The following is a 25,783-nucleotide window of genomic DNA, read 5'->3' on the forward strand; positions in this document are numbered from 1 at the left end:
CTTTTAAAAAGTTTTATCGACAGTTGTTAAAATTTCTGATAATTTTAAGCATTGATCTACAGTAAATCACTTGTATGAAGCTGGTTCACCGTATCATTAGCCCCTAATTAAAAGTATGTATTAACAACACTACAACCATTAAAAATCACAATTATAAGAAACGATGTAGTAACAATGACATGATACATGCATTGTGTGCAAACTTTGAATCAAAGCTTTGTATATTTCCTTCTAAAAATAGGATGTCCGGCACAAGAGATGCGTTAAGGACTATGCACAAACAATATATATGTACTGTAAATTTTGTCTTAGTATGTACTAATTACTATCATCAATTAATGCCGGCCACAATGAAGCCTATAAATGCAATCACATCTATGCATAAATCATTTCCAATTTGCAAGACAAAAACCTTAATTAACAATAACAATAATGGCAAAGTTTATCTTATGCGTGTTGTCCTTGTTCTGTGTTCTAGTTTTGGCTTCTGCTCAAAGTGCCACCGTGACGGCTACATATAATTTATACCAACCTGAGCAACATAATTGGGACTTACTCGTAGAAAGTGTATTTTGTGCAACTTTTGATGCAGACCAGCCCTTGTCATGGCGTAGCAAATATGGTTGGACCGCCTTTTGTGGACCGGTTGGGCCGCAAGGTCCAGATTCTTGCGGCCGTTGTTTGAAGGTATATATGCCTCCTCTATTCCTATTTTTCATTAAATAAAACGATCAAACAATCATTTTAATTTATTTATTACTCTAATTTAATTGGTGTTTTTTGGGGATAGGTGACAAACACTAGAACTGGAGATGAGCAAATAGCAAGGATTATTGACCAATGCCACAATGGAGGATTAGACTTGGACGTTAGTGTGTTTCAGAGTCTTGACTCAGATGGAAATGGGAATGATCAGGGCCATCTTATTGTCAATTATGATTTTGTGGATTGTGGTGACTAAATTAATTGTAACCTGTTGCCCTCATGCGACATATTTAGTGAGATTTTGTAGGCTAGATAACAAGATATAATGTTCTACTTTTTTGGTAATAAAGTTGTGTTAGCTATTTTTTGTGAAAGTGAAAGAGAAAATATGTTGTTTTTTTGTAAAAGAAAAATTCTTATAACATTTCATTAATCAATAAGTGTGACTCACTATATATGTGACCATCTTAGCTAAACTATGAACAACTTTATTGGCTTATCATCTAATAAACTTAACACTAGAGTTGAAATAATAAGAGAAGAGTCTCCTCTAATGTGCAATGATCTCTCCAAACTCAGTCTTATCAATGTTGTTTGAATGGAAATATTCACTACTAACTTGGATCCGCTTGAATTTGAGCTTGATTCGAAAATACGTTGTTGATTTTATATTTGTTTCACTTTTCAAAAACTAGTATAGAACAACATAGAATTTTCTCTAATTATTTTTAACAAATTAAACAAATATTGTTGTCACTCATACATTCTTGTTTTATTTTAAAAATAAAAATAAAAAAATTAGCAATTATATTTATTGTATTCTAATTTCTAACCATAGCATAGGATTTGGATTCTCTAAATTTGTTTTCCCTAAATTCACCTAGGTAGAAATGAATTAAGAGAGAGAGAGAGAAAATATTGTATCTAGGTGCATTTATGTATATTGTAAAGACCAAAATACCCTACAATTTTGCCTAAATGTAGGAAATTTAGGAAATTATGACTTTAGAGAAGCTAAATCTCATAGCATGTCCATATGTATATACAATTAATTTATTATATATTTATTCGAATTTTAAGTACTCTTTATTATATTTTAAAATAATTAGATACTCCTAAATAGATGTTGGCTTATATCTAAAAATCAACAAATTAATTAAATAAAGCAGTAGCGTGAGATTAATTAACTCAATTGGTATGAACATCACATTATATATGCAGGAGATGAGATTTAAACTCCTGATACTTCACTATTCACATTTAAGGTGAAATTTCTAGCTATTAGGCTATTTGACAAAAAAAATATATATTAATAATTTTGAAATGTCAAAAAATAACCACACAATTTAATGAGCTATTACGCAAACAAGTGAGTTTTGTAAGGCTAAAGTAATGCTTATATAACCTGTTATTTTAACATCTTATATTTGTCTCTAAACAATGAAGTCTCCTAAGAGTAGGGAACATTCACATTTTCTCGACTCAGTGTCTTCTTATTTCAAGTTTTTATTGATTGTTTTGTACACACCATTCATTTCGCAATCCAATACAAAATATGGGTTTCTTCGTTTTGAACTATTATCATATTTCTCTATAACTATGGTAAATTCTACATTTATTGCTTCATAACGGACCCATTTAATCGAATGACCTCAAACTTTATATTTTTTATTTATGAAAAAGTATTTCCCACTATCGACAATGCATTGCACTTGCTATTTAAAAACATGTTGAAAGTTACATTCCGATCACCTATAAGATTGTAACTTCTCATTCAAGACAGTACAATTTCTTAAAAAAAAAAAAAGTTAAACGAGAAAAGAATTGGTTCAAAATATGCATTATCTTTTCTTGATACACAATGAGTGTAGAAAATCTTTCAGAATCATGAAGAAATGTTTATTTGAGACAAAAGCTATGTATAAAAAAATTGAACTTTGGAGAGAACGGGAGATTGAGCGTAGAAGAAGTGATAGTACAAAAGTTGCAAGTTGATATATATTTAAACCGGATCAGAACGTATCTTTTGAAACTTATCGAGAGAAAAATATCATCCGAACAGTTTAAAATGAAGCTTATGATCAATATATATGTCTCAAAGTAACATTACTTTTTGCCACACTCTCAGAGGGAGAAACAATTGTGCGGATTTTTTAGCCAAACTTGAAGTCTCTTCAAATTCCGATCTCAGATTCATGCATCTCCCCCGAAAGATTTCTTTGATATTCTCTGGAGCGACGCGGCTGAAACTTTCTTCCATAGAGAATAGTTTCTGTTTTTTTTTTTTTTTGTCTCTTTTACGTTTTGATCAGCCTAGTAACCAAGAAATAAAATATAAAGGGCAATTTTGCAAATTTAGGGGGCTCGTGAGTATATTTAGGGGCATAAAGAACAATTTTCATGAATGATTCCTAATATTTCACCAAACTGTAAGCCTAGTCCAGATTCATTGGGCCAGGCCCATCATCACACTCTCCCTCTGCTTCCTCTTCTTCATTTTCAACACTCGTTGATTCTCATCAAGGTTCTGGTCAATACTACGTCGTTCTCGTTTGCGCAATCACTGTAGAACCTGAAAAATACATCCTCGTGTGAAAATTGATCAAGCTGGTGTATTGATTTCAGTGTTGTGATACAAAACTCTAACACTGAATTTGAATTAACAACAAGATGCAGCAGGTAATATGAAACCCTAACCCTAAATTGAATTTTTGAGATTGCATTGTTTGATTTTAATTCACATTTGTTTCTGATGCGTAAAGGGAGGAGGATCCGAGACCGAAGTTACATGGGAGGATCAGCAGAATATCAACAAATTTGGAAGGTTGAATAATCGCTTACACGAGCTACATGATGAGATCAAAATCGCTAAGGTAATTGATCTAATATTCAAATTATGAGTTTTGGTTTAAGGGGATTAGGGTAATATATTCGAAGTTGGTGGAATAGAAATGGGTTCAAAATCAATGAAGAAATTGAAGGGGGTGTTGTTTACTTGTTGTTTAGTTATTTATATTACTTTAGGAGAGTGATCAATTTATGCTTGAATTCATATATGCTTGAGAATTATTATTAAGCTAACAATGTCCCCTTCCTTAGCCACACTCAATGAAGTAAGCTAGGAGAGATTAATACTCAAATAAAGATAGATATTAATCTCATGAACTAACCTTACAGATCCAATAAAGTCTTTTACCTGCGACAGATTAGCCAACAAAATTGATTCCATAAAAGTCTGATGCTGCTCCTCTTCCCAAACAAACATGGGCCTTCTCGACTTAAGCCTCCAACAGCAACCGACCACTCCCCCATATCCGCCACCACACACTCCTGCTGCTCAGAGAGTAAATAAAGTCTTGGGAAAGCCCGTTTGAGAGTAGAGTATCACCAAACCATGCATCATGCCAAAATTTCGGGTTCCCACCTCTTTGTAGTTTCCGGCTCAATGCCACCAAAACCAATCATCCGACCCCCTATTTACAAGGCCCACCCTACAAAAGTCCCTCTGCCACAAGGATGTGAAACAGTGCATTCTACTTGCACTAGAAAGATCTTGGATCAATATACTTTTCCACTGCAAGTCACCCTTCGATAACAAACGCCATCTCCACTTTACAAGAAATGCAATGATCTACTTGACTCTAGGCTCTAGCAGAAAATAAATTAGGTATGAATTGGGTCATCTCGCCTGAAATAACTGTTGCCTAGCTTGAGTTCTTTGCTTCCTTAAAGGAAAGGGATGAGAGAGGACTAAAAAAATAGAAGACAATTAAATGATTATATCATCCAAAATCAATTATGTGGGTTACTACATAGTTTTAAACCTATTAGAAGAGCGGTCAAACTTGTTTGACTATAAACTTAACCAAAGTTAACTAGATTAGCATAAATGTTTAAATATAGTTTAAAACCTATTAGAATGGAGAACCTTTTCTCATATGTGTCGAGTGTGTGTGAGAGGTTACATATACATACAGGTTTAAGAATTCATTATTTCATATGTTATGTCTTTCAACTTCTCTGTTTGGTTTATTAATATTTAGTTGTTTGGTGAAGAATCTGTTGTTTAAAGTGCTGTTATGTTTTAATTTTCCTTCCTTCTAAGCATTTTGCAATGGCAAATCCGTTTTTTTTATATTATGATGTGAATGAAGCAAGATTCGGTTTTGTCACAGGAAGCTAATGATAATTTGGAGGATGCGAGCAATGAGTTGATTCTCACAGATGAAGAAGTTGTTCGGTTTCAAATAGGGGAGGTTTTTGCTCATGTGCCTAAGGATGAAGTTGAGAGCAGGATAGAACAGTTGCAAGAAGCGACAAGCCAGAAATTGGAAAAGCTTGAGGAGGAGAAACAATCTGTGGTTGCTCAGATGTCTGAACTGAAGAAAATTTTGTATGGGAAGTTCGGAGAATCGATTAATCTTGAGGAGGATTAGTAACTTTGTTTATAGATTTCTAGGGTTTTTGTGTTGTTAATGACCTCATAGACCTTTGGCTTTTTTGAGTCACACTGTCTCTTTAAATTGTAGACTGTGTCTTGCTTAAACCTCTTTCAACTGTTTGCCAATGTTTATGCCTTTTTGGTTCATTCTATGTGAGATTTTTACTGTTTTATTATATCCTAAAGGAGTAACAAAAATATTGTCTTCTTAACCTAGTAATAATTGTCATTGTCAACAGTACACAGCTTAACATATTTGAGCATGTTGGTTAAATAGGTTGCTTGAAACTCGATTCAAACATTATGCAGCACCATTATTTCTCTCTGATTGATTACTACTACATCGCAAGAACATTAGTGCCACTTGAATTAGTAAAAATTTCCCCCTTCCCCAATTTTTTTCTTAAAAACAAATAGGGTAAGGTAAAAAACCAATTTCTGTAAAAATTGATGATTGGATCATACTCCTATATATACTGCTGCTTTTTGTTTCTTGAAATTTTATACAAGTCTGCACCATCATTGTACAAAATCTAAACAATCTATGACCAAGTATTAATATTTTTATTGAACACCCTGTAATGTATCCTGCCTAAAGAGTGAGTAATAATATTAGATGAATATTATTATGTAAATAATTTGCATATTCAACAGAAAATTTAAGGTATTGTTTAATTTTTTGGCTTAATTTTAGATGACATGGTTCATGCGCTTGTTCTCAGCTTGTCATGTGGCTCAAAGTAATGAGTATGATGTAATAATATTTAGACAGGATTTCATCATATTTAATTTTTATTTTCTTTAGACAAGATTTCATTTTCTTATAGTATGAATAAGGAACAACCACAAAAAAACTTAAACTAACATTGGATTTTGAGTATAAAAAGGGAACAAGCACAAAAAATTTTATACTAATATTGGAAGGGGCCGCGCGAACGCAGGCCCCCACAGCAACAAATTATGATGTAGACTCCACCACTTGGGTAGATCTTAGGCTAGCACCCCTCCTAAGTGCAATGGAGGTCACTTGCCTAGGCCATGGACCTTCTTGATCATCCATTGACCCCATCCAGGTAAGTATGTTGCTCAATCCCATACACTTTCATTTTATACTCACTTTCCCTCACTGTCTCAACAAATCTCACCGATGTGGGACTTTTCTAAAATGAAACCTATATACCTACCACACGCACAAATTCTGTATAAACCATGTGTTATTGATGGAGTTGGAGTGGACCACAATGTGAAGATCAAGTGAAATTATTTGCAACGATTAAAACCCATGAATCCCATGACTATCAAACTATAGACTATTGAGCTTTACAACCCTGACTTTGATGTTAGAAATGAAAATAAGAAGAGCCTCTGACAAGTGACAACCCGTTCCTCATGGTAGTAGCAAAGCATATTTAAACATGAATTTCATTCTCATAGAGTATGAATAAAACCCAAACACAAAAATGTAATTAGTTAGTGTTATTGGGTGGTGGTTAACTAACTATTGTATTGTATTTTGTTGAGTAAACTACTGTATTGTATACTATGAAAGTGGCACAATATCATTTGTACTAAACTAAACTAAGGTTGTTACAAATATGAATCACGGACACAGATACAGAGACCAGATATGACACAGACACACGTCGACACCAATAATAATTTGAAAAAATGACATAATTCAATGTAATTATAAGTGTCGGTGTAAGACACCGACGTGTGTCCAACACCAAAACACACCTAATTCAAAGAGTGTTTGTGCTTCATTAGTTACGATTAGGAGTTAACTAGTAAAAACATAGGATTTCACAAGCCTAAGTATCAATTTTGAGTTGACTCAGACTATAAACTCAGAAGTAAAATAGAGTTTACTCGGTTGGATTCGTAGTCCGATTTGATAAACCTACAGTAAAGTTGTATAAACTTGGACAAACTTGCAAGAAATTTATAAATGGATTTTTTATCATTTTTTCACCTCAATTTCATTTAGTTTTTTTTCCTTCTTTGTTAGCTTAATTTTGTTGTTGCCGGATTTCTCTTTTGTGGTAGTGCACGACTTCTTCCATCCTTACAAACACTTCAAAAATACACACCCCAGAACAATTTTTTCACCTGAAAGTGTATTTTCAAACTCATGTATGGATTTTAAGAATTGTGAGGTGAGTAAAGTTGAGCCCCTTTACTGTAATGATTCAATGACCCCAAAAAACAGAAGCGAAAAGAAAAAAGTCGTCTCCCGCAGTTCCTAATGATTCCATCTATTTCTTCATTTTCATTTCATCTGTCATACTTATGAAAAATAAAATCTAGTGCATGTGCATTAGATACTTTGGTGAGTACTAAGTTCGTATCACCATTCCCAATCGCAATGTTTTATATCCTGCAGTTTCAAAGAATACCATTCAAAAACAGTACTGGTGGTGTATATGGATGAAGCTACATGTAAAGATATCCTTGTGTACAAGTGAAGAGGATGTCTTCCAGCAAAAGCAAGATTTTTAACATAAAAAATATGCATTCAAATTGTGAATTTTTTGAAATACTTATGTATTGTGTCAACATATATCTCAAATCAATGGCTATGTTGCTAGCTCAAACGACTTCACAAGAAAACCGTCATCTTTATCAACACAAATATGAGGGTGCTTAGCAAGATCACCACAACTGAAGACTACAGAGTCTTACATCAAGAGCTCATCATTACAGCCAAGTTTGGGCATAAAACTGACAACCCAACACTAGGAAAATACCCCTATGCATCATCTGAAGATAGAAATGCATGCACTTTAGAGCTGCAACTTGAATTGCAGTACCGTTCAAAACAACTGAAAATCAAGTTTAAAATCCGAGTCATTCCAATATTAACAGCAACTTAAAATTCATTAATCATAAGTGGAAGCAGAAGTGATATTCTCATACCACCATTCACAATTGCACTGATCCTCTCTCAAATAACATATGAAGAAACCAGAGTAAACAAGATAAAATTTACAATTCCAGTGAAACATGAACTCATCATTGTATCTACATACACAATATGCATATAGTCATTGCCACCTGTGTTTTGAAAACTAGAACTATCTAAATAAGCTTCATTATAACATTCTGAGAGGTTTGCTCCAAAAATTCTCCTTTTCAGCCTTTCTACGCACTTTAATCTTTACCAGCAAGTTGCAGCAACATCCAACAATGATAAGAACCAAAAGAAATAGAAAACTACACCCAAGAAAGTTCGTAGAGAAAAATAATACTTAGGTAGTTACTTAATAAAAGAAAGGGAAAACTGATTTAAGTTATATGCAAATGCCCCTGTACCAGATTTGAGGAAATTAACAGGTTTAAGACTACACAAGTGCAAAATACAATTAGCATTACACAACCATTTCAAGGTAGGACAAAGGATAAAAAATACTATGACCAACACAGGGAAAAAACAAATCAACTAAAATATAAGTATATGTCATGTCCATCTATTCATTTTCATTTCATCCATCATATACACTACACAAACTAACTGTGCATTGGTGAGGACTAGTTTCCGTATCACCCTTCCCATGCAATGTTTTAATTCCAACAATTTCACAGACTGTCATTCATAGCAGTACTGGTGCACATGGATGAAACTATATTTGAAAATATTCTTGTGTACAGGCAAAAAATAAGCATTCAATTTGTGAATTTTTTGAAATATTTATGTATTGTTTCAATTTGTGTCTCAAATCAATGGTCAAGTTGCTACATTTCAACGACTACATGAGAAGGCTACCCACTTGGAAGGACAAATGTCAAGAAATAATTTTCCACACTCTACTCTACAGAGGTTGAGGAGGCCTCGGCCTAGCAAGAGGACAACCGGAGACCACAAATAATCTTACATCAAAGTGTTCATCAATATGAGTGGCAAGTTTGAAGATAAAAATTTACAACCTAATATTTATAGTACGAAAATACCCTCTGTCATCTAAGAGTAAAGAGACAAATGCATCCACAATAGAGCTGCATCTTGACTTGCAGCACCATTCAAAACAACTACAAATCAAGGCCATTCCAATATTCACAGTAGCATAAAAATCATTAATCATATCTAAAATCACAAAAAAGTGAAGACAGGAATTATATTCCCATACCACCTTTGATGATTTGCATTGATCCTCTCACACATAACACATTAAGAAACCAGAGTAAACAAGGAAAAATTTACAATACTAAGGAAACATATTGTACTCGCACTCATCATTGCATCTACATGCACATTCCCACTTATAATCATTGCCACCCATGTTCTAAATACATCTATATAAAGCTTTATTATAATATTCTGAGAGCTTTGTTCCCAAAATTCTTTTTTTCAGCCTTTCTGCGCTCTTTAATCGTTACCAACAACATCCAACAATAATAAGCACCAAAAGAATCTAGAGAAATACCCCCAATGAAGTTGCTAGAGAAAAATAATAATTAAAGTATCTAAGAAATAAATAAAAATAGGCAACCCAATTGAAGTTATATGCAAGGGCCTCTGTACAAAAATTGAGGAAATTATCATGTAGTATAAGACTACACAAGTGACAGTTCATAACAGCTTTAATTCAAACTAAAAAAAAAAGGGACTGAAGTGTAAAATACAGTCAATATTGTATTACAACCATTTCAAGGTAGAATAATCGATCAAAAGCACAGGAAAACAGCAACAAGTATTGATTTGGAATCTCTAATTTGAGTTTCCTAAATTTTCCAGCATTTAGTCAAAAAGTTTGTCAAAAGAGAGAAAATGTTGGGTGTGTATGTACCATTGTAGTATGTTGTAACCACAAAACTACCCTAAATTTTAGCCTGAATGCAGGGAATCAAAATCTGCATTCACAGCTGTGATCAGCAGTGGACAAAATGAGTGTGTTATGCAACAAAATTCGAGAACTCAACAAATCATAAGTAAAAATGGAACAAGTAACAAAAATTGTTGAACAAGTAAAACAGACCCACCATCTAGATAAAAAAACACCTAATTCCGATTCAATGCGATCAATTCTTTTGTTACATGAACATTGTTACAATCTCATCAACCAAAGTGAAATAACAGCTTGAATATTTTTTTTTCAATACACGAGTAATAGTCACCGAATACCCAATGATCAACAAATTGGTCACTTCACCATTGCTGTGAGACCAACTCAGCTTTGATTTGAAGTCTACTTTCCCTTAACAAAACCATTAACTTGACAATGCAAAACTTCAAAATTTTCAAAGCAGAAAAACCAAAACTAACCGCGAAACTGAAAACACTTTCTTTATTCATCAAATTGGAGTGTAATTTGTTCTAATAGGAGGAACTTGAGTTCCTCCAACAACAGAAAGCAACCCACTTTCTTCATCAACATACAAATCCTCAATAACCCTAAAAGATGCATGCAAACCCACAACAACAACACCAACAATCAACGAAACCAACACATTAACCCCAACATGAGTTGACACAAGTCCAACAACAGTAACAATCCCCAAACCGCATAGAATAATTCGATCATCGATTGTTCGATTGAGAATTACAAGAGGACCGTTACGCGAAAAGTAGAGAAAGAACCACGCGACGAGGAGGATCAAGAAAACGATCATGGAAACTGGTTGCCAGAGAAGACTGAGGAAGACGATTAGTAGAATTACGGCGGCGTAGTTGAACTGGAAGTAGTTGAGATTTCGACGGAGACGGAGCATTGCGTCGTCGTAGGAATGGGGACGGGAGAGAGCGGAGATGTCGAGAAATTCGCGCCATGAGCGGGGAGTGGGGATTAGATTGGAGGGTGGTGGTGGTTGCCAGGTGGCGGTGGAAGGGGTGGAGATAGCACCGTAGCTAGTGGCGGTGGTTGTGGTCGGCATTGGGGATTGTTAGATCTGAAATGTGTGCATATTTGAATTAGGGTTTGTTGTGAAATATGCGAATCGAATGCGATTTGGGAATTTTGAGAGAGAAAGTGAGAATCTTTATTTCTCTCTCTCTCTCGTTCTTTCGGGAGAGGGGTTTTGCTTTGCCAAATTGTCTTACCTCAATTTTCCCGGCAAAATGTTTGATCTCACTCTTCACTTATTTATAAATCTTTTCTTGTTGGATTAAATTATCAACTTTCCAAAATATAAACAAAAATTTGTCAACAAAATTTGATGTATTTAATGTAAAAGAAGTATTTGATATATTAATTTTTGTTACATATAAATATGTATTCTTTTCTTTTTTCTATAAATATTAATAATTTTTAGATTTTAAATAATTAAAATCTACTTTTTTTTTTAATTAAAAAACTCTTTTAGAGTGAACTTATATGTAAGCTTAGTGGAAAACTCTTTTAAGCCCTAACATGCATGGAACGATTATATGGTTCGAATGTTTTAAATTGTAAAATAATTGAATCATAGATGGTGTCGATTGAGATTCATGGTCGATTCAATTTTAAAAAATTCTTTATGAATAGAAAGGAAAAGATGAAGTGAAAAATATTATCACTAAATTGAGGAAATAGGAAATCGGGATTAAACAATCACCAAATTACACATTGCAAATATTCTACTTGTGTGTATCATTCATAATCAAGTCATGCCAAGTCCAAGGGTATGTTCTAAGCTAAAGACATGATCAACTTATCTACTCATATATTAATAGCATTACCTTCAAATTTAATCCTCCACATGTTAAGGAAATTAGACCATAATATATGCTAACAATATTTCACAACTCAAAAATTTCTACATCAAGAGACAGTTTGAGATTTTAAACTATATGAAGATAAACAGTAAAATACAATGAGGGGGTAATTTAGTTAGACCATTATCCTTCAACCTAAGTTGGACCCAAAAAAAAGTCCTTAGAAAGAGTATATATGAGTGATTGAATTTTAAACTGAGCCTTTTTCTCCTTCTTCTTTGTTTATTCTTCTTGTTTTTCCTATCCCCCTTTCTTTGTCCTTGTATCTCTATACACAACACCCTTTCGTAGGAAACAACCCAACTTCAAGAAGACTGCATGACGGAACATGCAACGGCTTGAGCCCAATGTCTTAATTTGGTCTTCACCAATTCAGGGTCATCGCCTGCATTCCACAAAGCTCCAAACCCACAACTACGTCAGCATAATTATATAGATAAATTTAATCAATTATATTCGTTTGTATTACTTTTTAGGAAACATCGGTTATATTACATTTAATATTTAAGTCTAACTCAATTTCACAATATTTTAAAGCAAATAATTTAGTACACATACAATAAAGAGAATAGTCCTAACTTGATTATTACAACCGTAATATAATAGATTTAGACGTCTCTATAACAATATCGTTCGTAATGGCCTATAGCAACCAAATTTGTTTGCACTTTAGGTTCGCAAGGAAATTCAAAATCATGACATGATTCAATTTAAGGTTAATCTAATTAAAACATATATAACCAAAATTATATTCTTTCCCCCAATATATTCCATCATGTGCGCAGACGTGCATTTATCGATAAGACTTCTAAACGAACTCTAAATTATCAAACCCTCATTTCTCATGTAACAAGAGGGTGGGGGGAAAAAGTATTTTAAGAAAAATTCAAAGGATGTAACCTGGGCTGCAAATCTTCCATGAGTCAGCATCACTTCTAGGGCTTCCAAAGGAAGAAGAACGTGCTCCGAGGGAAGAAGCGCGGCTTTGAGGTGTAGAGACAGGGCTTGGTGACAAACCTCTATTAACAGCAAAATAAAGATCAAGTGCAGGCAATGTATTACACAATCTCTGACCATCTTCTTCATTGAATCCAAACCCAAGTTCAATGCACCCTTTAAGCTCATGCAAATCCTCATCAGTTATATCATCACAAACACATTCTTGAACAATACTACTCCTTCTTCTTTCTTGTCTCCTCCTTCTCTCCCAAGCCATGTCTCGCGGCTTCTCGCACATCGATAGCTGCTTGGATAGCCTCCTCTTATTATTCCACACCATCGGCACTAATGGCATGTGCTGCAACTCCTCCTCCGATTCGCTTGGCAACAAAGAGGATGAAGAAGACGACAATGGCATTGGCATTGTCTCATGCTTTTTCACTTCCTCATTCATAGCTGCAAATAATTATAATTATATTTATTTAACAACAAATTGAAAAAGTCTTTTTTTTTTTTTTAATTTGATGTGTAAATGATAATGATGGTGGCGGAGGCAGCAAGCGAGGACCACCTCGCCCCGCCGGCGTCAAAGTGGTGGAATAAGAAGAAAATGAGAGAAAGAAAAATGAGAAGAATATACAAAGAAATTGGGGTATTTGATGTGTTCTAATATTGGAGGGTTTAATGTTTGGTGTTTGATATTCTACCGTACATTTGTAACTGTCATCACCAAGTTTTCAGGAGCAATATTTAGTAGTGCTATGTATATTGTCTTGTGCTTGATTGAAGGGTAACTATATTCCGGTAAAATCTTTTACTTTGCAAAACAATAAAAAAAAAAAACAAGAGTTGTTTGTTAGCTAAGCTGATTCAGTTTCCTATTTATGTGTCGTTTCCTAGCTTTAGTTGTGTCGCATGCCTTACAAGTACCGTCTGTCACTAACTAACTACTATTTGTTTGCAAAAAAAACCAATGAACCATCTATATCTACTACTAGTAATTGCTGCCCATTTAGCTTATGGAATCAAGAAAATCGGATTTGCTGCTACCTAACGCATTCATATAGTCGGTGTACCGACTCGGTACATTATTTTGTGATCATTCGATCCATATTATATATTTATATCTTTATGTAAATTTCAAATGTTTAAGTTGATTAAATACATATTTATTTATTTATTTATTTTTGTTTTGAATATTTTTTTATATTTTACAAATGGTTAAATATTTTCTTTTGTCACTAGTATCTCTCTCAAAAGCCCTCTCATGCCTCCCACAATCTATGACGTCGACTCCATCATTATCATTTTTACCAAAACCCTAGTGTTCCAAATTCCATGTGCTTGCTCCATCGCCTATTCCATGTGCTTTGTTTATTGATCTTGTGAATAATCATCGGTTTCAAATTTTTCGTTGTTTCTGATTACCGGTAAACAGAAAACGAGTGGTGGAAGAAAACATATGATGGTCGTGGGAGTTACAAATTAGAGGGAAGAAGATGGAAGAGAGAGAAAAAAAACTCTCTCAAATTAATTGCATCTAACACCTTCCGCTCTTCATCGTTTCTTAGAAGAGCTTCAATCTTTATGGAGTTCAAAACCCTCGGACACTAGAACAAACTTGTTGTTTGTTTTTAAGAGTAAATATATCGTATATATACATTAGTTGAGTAAGTATAAACATTAGTTGAGTTTCAATACTAAGCTAGTTAGCACAGAACTAGGTGAGCTCTCTATATATACATATATATATAATTAACTTTTTATTCATAACAAAAAAAAATACAAAATTCAAAATACAATTTAGCTAATTATCTTTCTCTCTTCTCTTATGGTGAATTCATTATCATAATGAAATACAAAAGTTGTGCATCGCATGATTGTTAAAATATCGTTTTAATTGTAAAAAAAAAATATTCTATGTTTTTATATATAATTTTTGCGCTAATTCGGAGCTAAATTGTTTAGTAAAATCACAAGTTAAAACGAGTTTATACAATTTAGCTTTTTATAAAATCGTTTAAACTCACACATTTTCACGTACTTGAACATCTTATTTCAAAAGTCCAATTTCATCATTTAGATATCACACCAAAATTTTTTAGCAATACAAATATTTAGAAAGACACTTAATTTTTTATAATAATATATGTTAATAATTAGAGAGGAATGGTAATAATTTTTTTACAATCGTAGTTAGAGAGATAGCATTTTTTATACTCGTGGCTTTCCAACCGTGTTTCTTATTTTTTTTTTATGCACACGTGTAAAAGGAATAAAGAAATGAAAAGATAAAACAAAATAGAGAAGAAAGATGAAAACACAAAACAAATAAGTAATTATTTTTTTATAAAATGATAGAACATTACAATATTTTATGTGATTATTTAAATATAATAAGTTATTATTTGATAATAAATTAATAAATAAATGTAATAGGGTTTTGTAAAACTAAAATAAATAATAGTGGTTAAAATTTACAATGACTTTTTATTTCAATAATATATAACTTTTTTTTTTAATTCTAACATGACATGCATGTCTATAAGAGTCATATTTAATAAATGAAAAATTGAGAGAGTTGTATTCATATATATTAGTGGATATTGTGTTTATAGTTTGTGATATTTTTTGTGATTGAAATGCATGATACTACTCATATTTAATTGATGAGGATGAGAAAAAATATTGTATGTAATTTGTCTAATATTTAAAATTATTTTTTAAAATTTAAATTTATATATATATATATATATATAGGGAGGGATAAAATTACACCGGTGTAATATTTGAGTAATGTTACACTACTTAATAACGCTTTAACGAATACAAATTTTACAAAATTTACCGTTTGATTGAAAACTTATATCGTATAGATCATCCATGTTAAATTTTATAAAAATCTAAAATCGTTTGATACATTTTGAGATAGATAAAAATTAACGGTATTCAATAAAAATGCATAAAAATTAACGTTTTTTTAATTAGTATTCGTAGCACTTACATTTCTAAATTAAAAGTAAAAAATTTCAACCAACAATGAATTGGTCCAAGTGATAAGGGTCTTGGTCTCCTTAAACATGTGTTCAGGGGTTCGATTTATGGCTCATGCGTATGCGAAAAATTTGATTGGGAGGGGAGAACCCACCTTGTGTACCTCATAGGTTCCTCGACGGAGATTAGTCATCGCTAACACCGGTGGAAACTTCGTACAAATATCATGATAACCAAAAACAAAAACAGTAAAAAGGTAAAATTTTCATGTCAGATAACTCAACATTAAATTATCGATTACGAGTTTAGAAGATTAATATCTAATTTAAATGATACTACTCCCTCCGACCGTGACCTCTTTTTAAGCAAATATACCGATTTTGCACACTTGGAGTTATTTTTTTGTCTTGATTTTATATGAAATTTCTTTTACAAATCCTAAAATGAACTTACAATATAATTTGCATTGAAACTATACAATAGTTTTTTTTAAGACTCTACAATCATGTTAAAAATAGCACAATTAATGATGATACTTTTGGAAGAATAACATTAAATATAAAGTTGATTTTAGTAACTTTTATTTATTATATTTAATGCCAAAAGTTTTTGTTAACTATTATTGTAACCTTATTTATAAGTAATACCTAGTTAACAAAAACTTTTGGCATTAACTATTACTTATAAATAAGGTTACAGAACCCACTTGGATTGTGCTCCTCCTGAAGATCTCAGGTTCAATTTTTTCTGGTGACAATTTGAATAGACTAATTTACCATTCTTAAAAATAAATTACAGGAAATACATCATATGTTTTTCTTATCTCCCTGAATTTTAAATTAACAAAGAGTTTTTCCACTAAGAATGGGAGGATAACCTTAGCAATCATCATGACTGCATTGATTCTTACTAGCTTTTGGAGTTTGGTGTTAGTTTGCTGGTCAAAAGACTAGGGCTTGTGTTGCAAGAATAGAATCAGGATCATGTCAAATTTGTTGGTTAACTTATACACAGAACCAGTTTCGAGATTTTGGAGATTCAGGGTAAATAATAAAAATGACATCTAATAAAAAATGAATTTTTTTAAAAAATATCATCATTTATTTAAATTGTAAATAATGTTAACAACATCAAAAATAATTATTTATTTGTGTAACTAACATAAAAATAATGTTTCAAATGATGGAATAAATAAATGTTAATAATTTATCCTATATTGTTATGCTGGTATGGAATATATGGTGGCGGAGGAATCAAAAATGTTGGCACGAGAAATTACCAACAGTGTATGAGGTAATTAGAAGAACAAAAGACACACTTTATGATTGGGAATTGGCGCAACAGCTAAAGACAAACAGAAGTAGTAACGCAGTCACGGCGAGGCATACGTGGACCAAACCTCCGGTGGGAGCACTAAAATGTAATATAAATACAACATGTTATGCGGAGCTGAACATATATTGTATAAGGGCATGTGTGCGTGATGATCAAGGAAAATTTGTGCGTGCATACACGAGAAGACTTGACGGAAAACTAGAGATAGCAGAGGCAGAAGCACTTCAATGGTTACAAAATGCTAATATGTCAAATGTTCAAATTGAAACAGATTGTCTCCAAGTGGTACAAGCTATAAATAAGAAGTCTAGAAATAACACATAGTTTGGTGTTATTATTGAGTCGTGTCGTAGATTATTAAATATGAGTCAAAATTGTAAGGTCAGTTATGTTATGAGACAAGCCAATCGAGTAGCTCATGGTCTTACACAGGCAACTCGTTTTAATGCTAGTCCCCAAATTTTTTATTATTGTCCACCTTGTATTGAAATTATTATTATTATTATAAATGATGAAATGCACTAAGTTTGCTTGCTTCAAAAAAAAATTTAAAAGATAATTGATAAATAAAATTAATATTTACACAACAAATAAAATAAATAACAAAATTGATAGTGTTTTGATGATCTAAAAAAAATTGATAGTTTTTTTTAATAAAAAATTAAAATTTAATTTTACAAATTAATTCTTTATTTTCAAAGAAATTTTTTTAAAGAAATAACAAAATGTAGTTAAGTAGTAAAGTTATTTATGAGTTATAAAGTGATTTTATTTATAGAAAAATCATCATTTTGCAAAAAGAAATAATTTTTGAATTAGTTTGATTTATAATTTTTATGGTGGTTTTGATTGTCATTTGTTGAAAGTTGAAACCTGGTCTATTTCAACAAAACAAACATAAAAATGCCGACCAAAAAATGCCACAGTTGAGAGTTAAACACGCATTCCCTCCTCATTCGGACAATACAACAGATACACGTGCTAACCAACTAATTAAGCTATCATCATCATCTCATGTAAATAGAATCTAAGCACAAATACCTAACCGGTTTTAACATGATGGGCCAAAAAAAATTGAGGCCCCAATTTTTTGGAGGACCTTGGCTCGGGGCCCTACTTGCCATGGCCAAAAACCAAATCTGCTTATACTAATAATAATAAGTATAATACATGTAATAAAATACTATTATTGCTCTTTAGTATTAACTCCTTGATTTTGTGGGAAAGAGTACCTATAATCTAGAATTCGACTGTGAAGTAAATAAAATCTGACAAAAAATTATTCTTATCAAGAATCGAACTCAGATTTTTTTCAAACAATTCATTCTTGAAGAGCTCATTAATCACTTAGTCTTAATCAGGATTTGAATCCTCTCCAATTTTCCCTCATGTTTTCTCTCAATTTTCTTAATCTAAGGGTTGGTAAATTACAAATAATAAAAAGGAGAAAAAATTAACTCTTGGATTAAGAAAAAGAAGAGAAAACATGAGGAAAAATTTAAGGGAATTCGATCCGTTGTAACCAACCACATAAACTACATTATTATTATTATTATTAATAATTAATAATAAGAAACTCAAAAGCATGTATTGTGGATAATTACATTATGGCTATGTTTGGTAAAATTAAGCTATAAGTTAGCTTATAGCTGATAGCTGAAAAACTGAAAAGCTAGCTGATTGAAATTAAAGTGTTTGGTAAAATTACTTTTTTAAATGATAGATAAATATAAAAAGATATTATATGTAGTGGGTAGTTTTTTTTAGTTGGTAGTTTTTCATTTTATAAAAAATAATAAGATTAAATTAAAGGTTAAAATTGAAAAAAAAACCGTAAAAAGCGATAAGTTATAGCTCAAACACTACTTAAAATAGCATCTAAAAAAAAGCTATAAGCTTGTGAGAAAAACTTTATATCAAACACTTCTATTTTTTTCAAACAAGCTTATAAACTAATTCAATAAGCTATAAACTAACTTGTTAACAACAAACATAGAGATCAAGTTTGTTTATTGAAAGGTAAGGGTGGAGTGGGTGTTAAGAATCATTAGCAAATTAAACAAAAACACTCACACTCCATAAATTCTATGCCAAGTTGCAAACAAACATAATGCCAAATATAGATAAGTTTATCACAAATCCAAATTCAACTCACTCAATTACGATTCTTACTCTCTATCACTAATAACCATCTAAACTTCTCAACCATGAAAACTTAACGTACGTTCATCAAAAAACTGCAAAAATAATTAATAATAATTTAGAATAAAATAAAACCTTAGTATAGTAACTTCCCCTAGAAATAATTAACCAACAAAAACTTCACCTTGCCTGGTTTGGAACATGTTCCACCAATCCAGGTAGGTCATTTTCTACATTCACTTCATCAACACAAAAAACATACACAAAACTAATAACCCATTTCCCCTTTTTTTTTTTTTGGCGTACAGGAAATGAATTAACGTTTTCTTTTTTTCTCTCAAAATTTGTCACCATAACACCCAAAAATCCTTGATTTTTTTCCTGTACGCCTAAAAATTATAGTTTTTTATTTTTTGTTTCATTGAATTAGTTAAAAAATGACAATTTATAAAAGTGCATGTATACTGTTTGTTATAATGTGTATACCAATTTTGTTGAATGCACAAAGCAACAAAGATGAATCTTTTATATTAGGTTGTGGTTTAGGTGAAAATGGTGGCAAAGATTCAGATGGAAGACAATGGAATCCAGATAACAAATATGTATCAGGTGGAAATTCAGTAACAGCAAAAGCTTCATTTCAAGATCCTTCACTTTTATCAGAAGTTCCATACATGACTGCAAGAATTTTCACATCGGAAACAACCTACAAATTGCCGATTCAACCCGATAAACGTTATTGGTTAAGACTTCATTTTTATCCATCTGTTTATAACAATTTCAACCCAGTAGATTCATATTTTTCTGTAACAGCAAATGGTGTTACACTTCTAAACAATTTCAGCTCCTATATTACATGTCAAGCCTTATCACAAGCTTATATTGATAGAGAATATTCACTTTCACCTTTGAATTCAGATGTTCTTGAACTTAAATTCAAACCTTCTGATAAACATAATGGTGCTTTTGCTTTTGTTAATGGTATTCAGCTTATTCAAATGCCGGATTTGTTATTTGATTCGCCTTCGTTGGTCGGTTATCCAGACCAAACCGTGGATGCTAAAAGTATGCATATGCAAACCATGTTTAGATTAAATGTTGGTGGGCAATATATACCTCCGGTTCAGGATTCTGGTTTGAGTCGAACATGGTACGATGATACACCTTACATTTTTGGCGCAGCCGTCGGTGTTACAAACCAAGCCGAGAAGAATGTTACAATTGATTATCAAGCAATGCCTAAATACATTGCTCCTACCGATGTTTATTCAACTTCAAGATCCATGGGAACTAATAAAGATGTCAACATGGGATTCAATCTCACATGGGTTTTTCAAGTTGATCCGAATTCTATGTACCTTACAAGATTACATTTTTGTGATTACCATTATTTGCAATCGAACGAGATTGTTTTCAGTATCTTCGTTAACAATCAAACAGCGCAGGATCAAGCCGATGTGATCGGTTGGACAGGAAGACAAGGAGCGACGACTTATAAGGATTATGTGGTTTATGTTCATGAAGAGGCGGGTGATGATCAACTTTGGCTTGCATTGCATCCAAATCCCACTACAAAGCCGAGATTTTACGATGCTATGCTCAATGGTGTTGAGATATTCAAACTCAATGATACTGATTTGTCTGGACCAAATCCTCAACCTTCTGATATGATGATGGAGTATGAGGCAAGGATAAGAAATTTTGAAGACAAAAATGGCCATAGTAGGAGTTTTGCTATTGGTGGAGCTGCCGGAGGTGCTGCAGGTTTTGCATTAGTTGCTGCTATATGCATTGCTGTTCATCAAAGGAAGAAGAGAACACCAGGTATTACTATTCCTGATAAAAGTCATTGATAAAAGGAAAAAAAATTAAAGAAAAGTAAAATGAAAATTTTATTGATAACGAGAAAATATGAATTACATCAAAGACTTATATAGCAAATTAGAAGAACAAATAACTAGTGTAACTAACTATCTAACTGTTATAACTAACTTTTATATCTAATATATACCAGGTTCATACACAAACTCCACATCAAGTTGGTTACCTCTCTATGGATCACACACAACCGGAACGAAATCCACATCAGGAAAAAGTACGATGGGTAGTGGTGCAAACTTAGCCATGGCTCAAGGACTATGTCGATATTTCTCTTTACAAGAGATGAGGCACGCAACCAATAATTTTGAAGAGTCCAATGTTATTGGGGTAGGAGGATTTGGAAAAGTTTACAAGGGTGTTATTGATAATGGTTTTAAAGTGGCTATTAAGAGATCAAATCCACAATCAGAACAAGGAGTGAATGAATTTCAGACGGAAATTGAGATGCTTTCAAAGCTTAGACATAAACATTTGGTGTCTTTAATTGGTTTTTGTGAGGAAGGTGAGGAAATGTGTTTGGTTTATGATTACATGGCCCATGGAACCATGAGGGAACATTTATACAAAGGAAACAAACCGATAGATACATTATCATGGAAACAAAGGTTAGAGATTTGTATTGGTGCTGCAAGAGGTCTTCATTACCTTCACACAGGAGCAAAGTACACTATAATTCATAGAGATGTCAAAACAACCAACATTCTACTTGATGAAAATTTTGTTGCCAAGGTTTCAGATTTTGGTTTGTCAAAAACAGGTCCAGATATGAACCAGGGTCATGTTAGTACAGTAGTAAAAGGTAGTTTTGGTTATTTGGATCCTGAATATTTCAGGAGACAACAATTGACTGAAAAATCCGATGTTTACTCTTTCGGTGTTGTTCTATTCGAGGCATTGTGTTCAAGACCTGCTTTAAATCCTAGTCTTCCAAAGGAACAAGTTAGTCTTGCAGATTGGGCTTTGATGAACAAAAGAAAAGGAACATTGGAGGATATTATTGATCCAAATCTAAAAGGAAAAATCAAACCTGAAAGCTTGAATAAGTTTGCAGATACAGCTGAAAAGTGTTTGTCTGATTCTGGACTCGATCGTCCCTCGATGAATGATCTATTGTGGAATCTTGAATTTGCTCTTAACCTACAAGAAAACGATGGTACTTCAAGTTCAACTCATAACAACTCTGCACATATAGATGAGAGTGATTTTGAAGAGGTGAATTTGAATCAACGTAATGACATGGCGGCACATTACAAAAACCTTAGCCTTGGAAGTGAACATGACCTTAGTCATGACTCAGCTGGGAATTCTTCTGCCATTTTCTCTCAAATTGGCAATCCAAAAGGGCGATGATGATGACAAAAATATTCTTTAGTAGGATGATTTGTTGTTGTAGGTAACTCTGGAGAGCTTCTTGCTTCAAGGAAGACACAAAATTCTAAAGTGCAGCACCAAATTTGAGGGCTGATTTTAGAGTATACAGTACTTAAATAGATTGTTGAATGTAATAGTCTGTAGACAGAAGACAGAAAATCAAGTTCACCAGGCCAGCCTGCTTTGTATAATATATGTAATATTATTTGTATTTTATTCATATTTGTTTATGTGAATCTATGTGGGTCGTGGCTAGCATTTTGATTATGTACTATGATTTTGATTATGAATTTGAGCATTTTGATTAATGCTATGCATGAATATGTTACATTACAGATATAAAAAAATCTCATCATGCATCTTGTTACAAGCGTTGAAACTAATGTTAAATGGAATGGTGCTTGTGCTGAATATTTTCTCCCTCAGAGAGGGATCCGACAAGGTGATCCTATATCTCCTTATCTTTTTGTTTTGTGTATCGACAAACTTTCGCACCTTATTTCGCACGCTGTTAATAGTGGAGATTGGAAAGCGATAAAGGTTTGTAGAAGGGGTCCTCTTGTGTCTCACTTAATGTTCGGTGACGACTTGTTACTCATTGGTGAGGCCTCAGAAAGGCAGATGCAGTGCAGTGTGTCATGAAAATCCTGGATGCTTTTTGTAGTCTCTAAGGACAGGAAGTGAGCAAAGAAAAAACTAGTATTTTCTTTTCTAAAAATACTAGAAGAGCTACTAGAGATATGTTGGTGCAAATGTCTGGATTTAGAGAAACTTTGAACCTTGGAAAATATTTGGGTGTTCCCTTGATCGGAAAAGCACCAAAGAAAGCGGATTATAATTATGTGATCAAACAGGTGAGCGCAAAATTGAACAGTTGGAAGGCGAATCAATTATCCTTCACTACTTTAGCAAAAAGTGTGATCGAAGCAATTCCCATATATCCTATGATGATAATGATGCTGCCAAAATCCTGTCTGGATGCAATTCAACACATACAAAGAAATTTTATATGGGGAAGTACTGAAACTGTCAGAAAATACCATGCAAATGGTTGGGAAATGGTTACGAAACCAAAGGATATTGGTGGTCTTGGTATTTGTAACTTGCATATTTTAAACAAGGCCTGTATTCTGAAACTTGGAAGGAAGCTTCAGGTTGGTACAAATGACTTTTGGTGTAATGTTTTATGGGGGAAGTATAAGAGAAGTGATACAGAAAGAGAGGTGGTGGCCAGAGCGGCAGATTTGACTCTATGGAAGGCTATTGTGAAGTTGTGGCCTTATCTTGATGATTTCTGTGTTTGGTCAATCGGGAATGGGAGGACTGTTAATTTTTACAATGATGTTTGGATTTATGTAGGTATTAAATTGAGTGAGTGCGAGTTAAATGTACCTGATCAGTGGCAAAATGCAAAAGTTGCTGACTTTGTGAATGAAGAGGGGATGTGGAATTGGAATGAGCTCATCACTTGGTTGCCGGTTGAACTGTGTAATGGTATTGCTGCTGTTCTGCCCCCGGATGTTGCGAATGGTGCTGATGTGCGACTCTGTTTGAATAAAGTTCTTTGTAAATTATGTGTTGCTGGTATGTATGCAGCACTGTGTGATTTTGGTGAGAGTAATAAATCTGATCTGTGGCGTTGTGTCTAGAAGTTGCGTGTGCCAGAGCAAATTCGACACTTTGCTTGGCTTATGATTCATGGAAGACTGCTAACAACTTATGCTAAGAGTAGGATGGGGCTTGGGACTGCTATGTTTAATTACTGTGGTAATGAAGTTGAAACTATGCTTCATGTGTTGCGAGATTGTCCGCTTGTTATGTCCTTTAATTTAGAAGTCGAAACTGGTTGGCATAGTGAAGTAGCATTGAAGAATGTCTGAATCATGGCTCAATGGCTTGTCATTTTATATGGAAGGAATCAAGAAAATCATGATAATAGCTTTGTAAGACCAAGTAATCAAGTGCACCTTGTTATGCAGGCTGTGCGTGATTATGGTATGGCTGTTACACATGGATTCTTTGCTTGTTGTTAAAGCTATCACAACTAATAGGTATAGTGTGGTTCACCACTCTTATCGTGAAGCAAATCATGATTGTTTGATGGATTCTGAAATTATTTACTTTGAGGCTTGTCCATCTTTTGTTAGTCATTTGTTACTTGCTGATGTTATGGGGATCACTTCGTTTAGTTTCTTTTTGTTTGGGCTTAGACCCTCTTTGTAATAAAAAAAACAAAAATCTGTTAAGAAAGATAAACTTGGTTGGTCATAAGTTTAAGTAAAATTCACCTAAGTAGCACCCACACATAAATGAAGAAAGTGTAAATAAAAAAAATTAAATAATATATATTTTTGAAATAATTAAGTGATTTATATTTTATGAGTGTGCGTCTAAATAATTTTATTTGAGGTCGTGAACACCAGCTATATAAGTATATTTCTCTTGTTAGGAAGATTAACAAAGTCGCAATCCACTTTCTTCTTTATTGAGTAGTTATCTAATTCGTCATCGTTGTCAATCTGTACTCCTGCTTCAGACCTGCTTAAAGTTACGGTTCCACTCATGCAATTTAAATTTGATATCTCTCATTCATTCATTTCATGTTACCGTACTTTTTTTTTCATATTAAGTCGCTTAGAAAAATAATTTTAAATTAATTGATTTAGGTTGGATCTTTGGTTGGTCTGAAGTGCATGCATGCATATTTTTATTGTAAAAAAATATAAAAATAATTAAATTGGTTGCAAAACTCTTATAGAATTAGTCATTAATAGCGATGAAATTTTTAAAGATTTTTTTTATGCATAAAGATTTTAATCTACATTATAATTCTTTTTCTTTTTTTGACAAAATACATTATAATTCTTAATCAGCATAAAAAAAATACCTAAATTAACTATCTACAACATGCTTGAATTGATACTCCTTTATATAAATCAGTGGTAGATGATATGCGTATTTGGCGTGTGGAGAAAACTGGTATGTATTCTGTTAGAAGTGCTTATCGCCTTTGTGTTCAAGAATTACTAGATACTTCGCATTTAAAGGTGAACGGTGCTTGGGTTTTGCTCTGGAAAATTAAAGTCCCTCCGCGTGTTAAAAATCTCTTGTGGCGCATATGTCGTCGATGTATTCCAACTCGTGTTAATCTTCGTAGCAGAGGAGTAAATTGTATTGATACTTGCCCTTTATGCAACGAACATGAAGAAGATAGTTACCATATATTTTTTGACTGTCCAAGTAGCAGGAATGTGTGGAGTATGTGTACCTTCCATCCAATAATAGTA

The 25,783-nt window shown here is 33.0% G+C and overlaps 5 protein-coding genes, 1 long non-coding RNA gene and 1 other non-coding gene across 7 annotated transcripts; 3 read left to right on the forward strand and 4 right to left on the reverse strand.

The window, feature by feature from the left end:
• Nucleotides 1–432: 432 nt before the first annotated feature.
• Nucleotides 433–961, forward strand: LOC123903132 (pathogenesis-related protein PR-4-like). Its single transcript, XM_045953022.1, has 2 exons — nt 433–687; nt 791–961. Exons 1-2 carry the CDS (start codon nt 433–435, stop codon nt 959–961), a joined length of 426 nt encoding a protein of 141 aa, XP_045808978.1.
• Nucleotides 962–3,212: 2,251 nt separating this feature from the next.
• Nucleotides 3,213–5,324, forward strand: LOC123903133 (probable prefoldin subunit 4). The gene is made up of 3 exons (XM_045953023.1): nt 3,213–3,384; nt 3,468–3,578; nt 4,881–5,324. The coding sequence occupies exons 1-3, from the start codon at nt 3,376–3,378 to the stop codon at nt 5,139–5,141; spliced, it is 381 nt and encodes a 126-aa protein (XP_045808979.1). The 5' UTR covers nt 3,213–3,375; the 3' UTR covers nt 5,142–5,324.
• A 742-nt stretch (nt 5,325–6,066) lies between these two features.
• On the reverse strand, nt 6,067–6,227 carry LOC123903316. The gene has a single exon (XR_006807900.1). It is a non-coding gene; the product is annotated as a U1 spliceosomal RNA (small nuclear RNA).
• Nucleotides 6,228–8,108: 1,881 nt separating this feature from the next.
• On the reverse strand, nt 8,109–11,189 carry LOC123903134 (PRA1 family protein E). Its single transcript, XM_045953024.1, has one exon. The coding sequence runs from the start codon at nt 11,012–11,014 to the stop codon at nt 10,436–10,438; it is 579 nt and encodes a 192-aa protein (XP_045808980.1). The 5' UTR covers nt 11,015–11,189; the 3' UTR covers nt 8,109–10,435.
• Nucleotides 11,190–12,139: 950 nt separating this feature from the next.
• On the reverse strand, nt 12,140–13,227 carry LOC123888865. The gene is made up of 2 exons (XM_045938043.1): nt 12,735–13,227; nt 12,140–12,219 (listed from the first exon to the last, which is right to left on the reverse strand). Exons 1-2 carry the CDS (start codon nt 13,225–13,227, stop codon nt 12,140–12,142), a joined length of 573 nt encoding a protein of 190 aa, XP_045793999.1.
• A 6,036-nt stretch (nt 13,228–19,263) lies between these two features.
• Nucleotides 19,264–22,909, forward strand: LOC123903135 (receptor-like protein kinase ANXUR1). The gene is made up of 2 exons (XM_045953025.1): nt 19,264–21,068; nt 21,259–22,909. The coding sequence occupies exons 1-2, from the start codon at nt 19,682–19,684 to the stop codon at nt 22,473–22,475; spliced, it is 2,604 nt and encodes an 867-aa protein (XP_045808981.1). The 5' UTR covers nt 19,264–19,681; the 3' UTR covers nt 22,476–22,909.
• On the reverse strand, nt 21,987–24,310 carry LOC123903137. The gene is made up of 3 exons (XR_006807845.1): nt 23,889–24,310; nt 22,153–22,262; nt 21,987–22,044 (listed from the first exon to the last, which is right to left on the reverse strand). It is a non-coding gene; the product is annotated as an uncharacterized LOC123903137 (long non-coding RNA).
• Between the last annotated feature and the right edge of the window lie 1,473 nt (nt 24,311–25,783).

Source organism: Trifolium pratense, linkage group LG1 (genome assembly GCF_020283565.1).
Source record: "Trifolium pratense cultivar HEN17-A07 linkage group LG1, ARS_RC_1.1, whole genome shotgun sequence".
Lineage (NCBI taxonomy): Eukaryota > Viridiplantae > Streptophyta > Magnoliopsida > Fabales > Fabaceae > Trifolium > Trifolium pratense.